General features: G+C 39.0%; 2 protein-coding genes across 2 annotated transcripts in view; one reads left to right on the top strand and one right to left on the bottom strand.

Moving 5' to 3' along the window:
* Positions 1-233: 233 nt before the first annotated feature.
* Positions 234-2,259, top strand: LOC104163665 (nicotinamide riboside kinase 2-like; the record flags this gene model as incomplete). The annotated part of the gene is made up of 6 exons (XM_009702742.1): positions 234-370; positions 513-699; positions 951-1,022; positions 1,578-1,684; positions 1,903-1,994; positions 2,106-2,259. Coding segments are annotated over 6 exons (601 nt in total), but the record flags the coding sequence as incomplete, so codon positions are not given.
* Positions 2,260-2,806: 547 nt separating this feature from the next.
* Positions 2,807-6,038, bottom strand: part of SQRDL (sulfide quinone reductase-like (yeast)) — a 7,691-nt gene continuing 4,459 nt past the window's right edge. The window contains exons 6-9 of the mRNA XM_009702741.1: positions 5,473-5,656; positions 4,532-4,599; positions 3,411-3,589; positions 2,807-3,022 (exon numbers count right to left, since the gene is read on the bottom strand). Of these exons, the coding sequence (XP_009701043.1) occupies positions 2,965-3,022; positions 3,411-3,589; positions 4,532-4,599; positions 5,473-5,656 (489 nt within the window). The 3' untranslated portion in view covers positions 2,807-2,964. The remainder of the gene's footprint in view (positions 3,023-3,410; positions 3,590-4,531; positions 4,600-5,472; positions 5,657-6,038) is intronic.

Here is a 6,038-nt window from a genome sequence, read left to right as displayed (position 1 = left end):
CTGCGGCGGCTCCTCTGCAGCGCTTAGCCGGCTTGGCTGTGCGGCTGGGGGATAAGCCTGCGCTCTAATATGTCCTGATGCCCGTCCGTTTTCTCCTGGAGTGCTACGCGGTGTGCTTGTGTTGGTGGGAAGATAGAGAAGCAGGCTACTTTATCTTAGCCTCGTTACTGCTGCTTTTTATCTGCATGCAAAGAAACCTGGTGGAGGGTTAAGATTCCTCTGCATAGCTTCAGGGTTCAGATCTTGAATCTTGCTTTGAAATGGGTATCAAACTTCCCAGTAGCTGTGCTGACCAAGCAGTTTTTTTTCTTATCACTGTTTCAGCCCCAAGATGAAATAGAAGTTGAAGATGGGTTTAAACAGTATGATGGTAAGGCTTTGCTACAGTGTTATCAGAGTGTAACTCAAAAACTTGAATTATTTTGATCCTTTATGTGCACTTTTTTGTACTGAGTCTTCTTACTAGATGATGCTTAATTACTGCTTAATGATAGCTGTCTGTTTTGCCTTAGTGATTAGTGCATTAGATATGGAAGCTATGATGAATACCATAAACGCTTGGATAAAAAACCCAATCAAGTTTGAACGCTCTCATGGGATCAACAACACACTGGATGCCCAGATCTTACAAGATAAGGAGGGAGGAGATGAAACAATCCACATTCTTATTGTTGAAGGCTTCCTGCTTTACACCTACAGGTAATCAAGTATGACTTTATACACTTTGATTTTGACAAAATTTTGTGTGACTTCACATGACAGGTAAACCTCCAAGGGAATAAAAAGACCTGTTCTAAACCAAGAGTTAGCAGCTAGTATTGACTGCTGGTGAGTTTAGGTGTCACAAGTCTGAAGATAGCTCTAGATACAGGAAACAGATGTAGTTCTACTGTTCCATTACTTGCTGCTAATCAAACAGTCTAGCTGTAACCAATGTGTGTCTCTTTCAGGCCACTGATTGATGTGTTCCACCATCGATACTTTCTTTCCATTCCATATGAAGAGTGCAAAAGGAGAAGAAGGTAAGTTTATCTTTCTAAGTTCCCTTGCTAGCCCAGTAACATCTTAATCTGTTTAAGACTCTTCTTATCTAAAAGCTTTAGACAAACAAGGATAAACACTGATGTAGCTGTTGTGTTAGAAGACTGTAACTTCCTTCACCAAACCAGCCCAAAAGCTTCCTACCAAACCATTGGCTATGGGAGACTAATGCTCAGTGCTGGGTCAGCGCAGATCTTTCAACAGGCTTTCTGCCCTTCTGGTTTTCCAGTGATACGTTCCCAGGCCTTGAACTATCCTGGGGTTTTGTGTTTGGCTGTTTTGTTGTACACATACACGGTTCTTAATGCAAATGAAACATGTCAAATTGTAAAAGTTACCTTTCAGAGGAATAAGCAGACAGCTATTTTACCCAAGTTCTGCTAAAGCTTTAAGAGGTGGCTATTCGTCAATGTTAAGATCAGTCTGTCTTAGGAGTCCTTTCTGCATCTTTGAACAGTTTGGACCCTCGCATCAAATCTGTCACTTCCCTGAACTGTAATCAGGCTACTCTTGAATAACAATGTCTTAATTCTTAGTTCAAGGAATTACACTGTACCAGATCCACCTGGATTGTTTGATGGGCACGTTTGGCCTATGTATGTAAAGCACAGGAAGATAATGGAAGATCTTGGAGTTGATGTGGGTAAGTCTTTAATGACAAAAGCACTTCTGAAAGATTGCTTTATGAAAGTGCTTTTCAAACCTGGGATATACATACTGCTTTAAGTGTGTGAGAGGAGTTGAACAGGTGGATGGAGTATATTTCTCCGATACCAGCCAAGTGCATGCTCTTTAAATTAGGATCTGGCAGGCTTACAGAAACATTCAATTAGAGCTCTCTTATTTTTACTTTGCTTTAAGTGCACTTGAATGGAACAAAATCAAAGGAGGAGCTGTTTAATGATGTGTACGGACAGATCCAAAATAAGATTGAAGAATTACTTAACATGCAGGTACATGTTCATGCTTTCTAACTGCAACTCAAAGGCAACCCTTTTAAAGGCTACATTGAAAAAGCACAAAGCTGTAACTTGAAATATGTTCATGTATATCTTTCTGTTTAGAAATAAGCTGCTGCTGATTCTTGTGAGTGAAGATGATTCCTGTTTGCTCTGCGCTGTCTGCCTGACTGCCACTAAAGTTCCAGCTTCTGTGAAGACTCTCAACTCTTAAATTTGACTTTGTTCATATGGTCATAATTAAAAAGCACTTCCCCCTGGTCTGTCATCTTAATTTGTGCTTCAACCTAGTATGTGGCTTCAGATGATCTCCATCTTATCCCCATCTCTAGTCAACTGGGAATTCTTTTCACTATGTTCTTAGTGCGAGTGTAAAACATTATAGCAGAACTAATGTGAAATGGCACAACTATCCTAGGAGAGTATATACACACACGTACTGCTTTGAATTCTTTCAATAACTTGCATGAATTTCTATAATCCATCTAACTAGGCAGCAAATATGCTTCTTGATGAAGAAATCAGGATTGATTTTGCTTTTCAAAAATGAGGGAATAGGAAGTTTTCAGGCCATTTTACTAGCATTGAATTATTGTTAAATCCAGTGCACGTGTTCATCTCAGATGCAGACAATTCAGTTTAGAGTTGGGAAAAAATTTTACATATACAATAGCTTTAAAATTGATTGCTCTAGAAGATTTCAGTAGTGTTCTGTAGCTTAATACAAGTTCAAACTCCTGGGCATGTACAGAAGTAGTTTAAGGCCTTGGTTTACATAGAAGAGCACAGAAAAAGCACATGAAAGCTTAATCCCTAGTAGGGGGGAAAAGTGAATTTAGGACAAAAGCTTTATTATTAAAAAAAAAAGTCTCCTAGGTGGTCCAAGAGGGAAGATATGTATTGATCTATTATGAGACCAGTCCTTTTTCTTCAAAAGGGTTTGACCAACGCTGAGAACCAGCAGTTACTTCAAGCCCAGATGCATTAGCTTCCTGACAGGAGCTGGTCCTCCCCAGTATCCCCTAGAAAAAGAGAAAGTTGTTTCATCAAGTTTTATGGACATGCTATCAAAGTAGGGTTTGAGGGGAATGTTTTTGTTTTACTGCCATAAGATACCATACTTGCTAAGAGATGAGTGTTAGGGGTTTGCTTTGGGAATCATCTTTGCTTCAGTCAGGTTTTTAATTGGGCAAGGCCTGTCCTGTGCAATTCAACCCTCCTCTGCTCAAACAAACCCCTGTTAATAGCAAAGTGCCCAGAATCCTCTGAAAGTCAACATCTTAATGATGACTAAGAATGCACTTCCTTGGCTTCTATTCTACTAAGGAACTAAGCCAGAACAGGTATCTGTACCTGGCTTTTTTCTGAAGGATCACAGCAGCTCTGCCTGCTCAGAATTGAAATACTTACTTAAGTAGTCCATTCCAATAGAGAAACGGCATCATATCAGCCTTCATATGGTACATGGTTACTCTCTCCTTACTCTGGTCAATGGGAAAGGTCTCCAAAGGCTGAGCATGGTAGTCAAATTCTGCTAGAATCACCTTGTTGTAGCCTGTTACTAGTGGGCAGGAAGTATATCCATCATACTGCAACAAAGAATACACCCTTTTCATTAATCTGAGTAAAGTCTAAATGCTGAGGTATTACAGGCCATGTTAACATTCATATGTTAAAATAACAAACAGGAGGTTTCTGCATTTGTAGTGTTACTATCAGCATGTGTGGAAGGCTAAGCCAATTATGGTTTAATAATCGTAATACTATGCCATTTTATTACAAATATAGACTGTAGATTTGCTTAACAACATTGCTTAGATTGGAACTAAGCTAGAACAATAGGGCTTTGTATCATTAATTGCTCATTACTGTTGTAACCAGCAGAACAGGTGACCAGTAGATCAGGATGAGAGCTGGTGCTGGCTTTAACAGACAGTATATAAATGGGCTCTTGAATCTAGTTGCAAGATTTTCCAGAGGATCACAGGAGCATGGATGATGCTATTCAAGTTAGTACCCCGAAGAATATTAATTCAGAAGCCATATGTAAAATGAAAGCCAAGTCTCAAAGAGAAATATGAATGTAATTATAGGCTTAACATCTTCTGTAGTACAAAATCTTCAATTTAACTCCTTAAAAGATCACATTCTGTACAGGGGAGGCAAGTTTAACATTGTACAGATGTGTCAAGTTTGTAAGGGTTTTCCTAGAGTAGGGATTATACTAGTCAACAGTTTTACTCTAAGTCACCTGCATTGGTGAAGAACGCAGACTAATCAGCCTTTAAACTTCTTTCAACTTAGAAGTCAGGGAATTAAATAGGTAATACTTTTAACAGCAGCATCAAGAATATGAACTGTGCAACTAAATTACTGTTATGACATACAGTATTTAGCCATTTAGCACCCCAACTGCAATGCAAAGCCCTTCCTGCCTTCGGGTTCACATGGTTTAGCTGGTTGCAAGACTTCCTGCATAAGAATGGAGAAAACATTCAAGATAACCTCCCTAAGACAAGATCTGTAGGTACCTTTTTAGTTGGCAACTGGTTCTTCATTACTAGGGAAATAGTTTTATCAAGCACTCCAGACTGGGCAGCTACAGAAGAGAGAAAAAAAAGAGTGTATTAAGGTTTTGTTTCAGGCAGCAATTATTGCCATTACTAGAGCAAACACTAGTAGCCAGGCATTTTGTTGGACAACTCAGCTATAATTGAACTTGCATATCAAATCAGTTTGGGAAGTTTACAGTCCCAGATAAGGAAAAAAAATAAAATCTTGGAATAATGCTTTGGCCTCACAGTTTCCAACATGCTAAAGCTTAATGAAACTTGAGCTGTATGCTTTTAGCCTGTGCTTATTCTCTTATGCTAAACTATACTTGCTCAGTCTTCCCAAACAGTAAGATTCTGGCACACTGAAGTTTTGTTTCATTTTGAGTGCTGTAAGGGAAGTATTCTAGACCCATTTGCCGGAATAGTTGACTATACCATCTTCAAGTTACACTAATAACATACTCTACAGCCTTTCTTTTTTTCTATCCTCTTATTTGCTTTATTTTTTGAGTTGTGACCATATGCCTACAGCGTTTTTGTATCAGACCCTGTGGCTACAAGTACAGAATGTATGATTCTTCAATAGTGACTTATCAGTTAGCTGACACATATGCGTGAGCTGCTAAGATAGAGCAGAAAGTTTTGTTACTGAATGATGACGAAATGCAATAGTATGCTCATTTTATGCCATTCTGTGAACACAGAAAATAGAATTAGTTCATTTGTGAGGCATTTGGAACAAGAGAACTGTGGGTTAATGGCATCAGCATGGTCTGTAGCTAATTAGTTGGCGCAGGAGACTTAGGTCTTTTTGAAAACTGGAAATAATTGAAGTCAAGACCTCAGAAGTAACAAACTAAATAAAAAGCTTACTGTCACTCCCACACTTTTCATTACACACACACATGCAACTTTACCTACAGCTGCAGCAGTTTTCGATGTTGGAAGGTTGGTGCAGTCTCCAATACCAAATACATTAGGATACTTTTTGTGTTGTAGAGTTTCCTTATCTACATCCACCCAGCCAATTTCATCTGAGACAGGACTGTTGATGAGTACATCAGGTGGCCCCATTGGGGGTGTGACATGAAGCATCTCATACTAGACAGAAAGAAAAGGCACTCGATGGCTAATTTATCAGAGCAAATCATACCTGTGTTGATATAAGGAAATGAACACAGCCTGGAGAGGGATTTTCTTGGGTTTTTTTTGTGGGGTGGGTTTGTTTTGGTTTTTTTAAAACCACAAGTATATAGTATGAAGATGTGCTCTCAAATTTGAAGTGCATCCTTTTATTAACATGAATCTTATCAGGCAACTCCATTTAGACTTGCATGACAGCAATTTGCCTTCCTCCATATACATCTGAGACATTCCCAAGTTATACTAACAAGGCACAGAGGGCTCCAGGCATAGTTTATGAAATATTTTTTTCTTCTCTCTACGTTGGTTTCAAACTTTCTAATCTTCTGCCAAAGTCAGA

Source organism: Cariama cristata, unplaced genomic scaffold (assembly GCF_000690535.1).
Source record: "Cariama cristata isolate BGI_N322 unplaced genomic scaffold, ASM69053v1 scaffold43286, whole genome shotgun sequence".
Lineage (NCBI taxonomy): Eukaryota > Metazoa > Chordata > Aves > Cariamiformes > Cariamidae > Cariama > Cariama cristata.
Note: the sequence above shows the minus strand (reverse complement) of the source record. Positions and strands in the feature narration are given on the sequence as shown.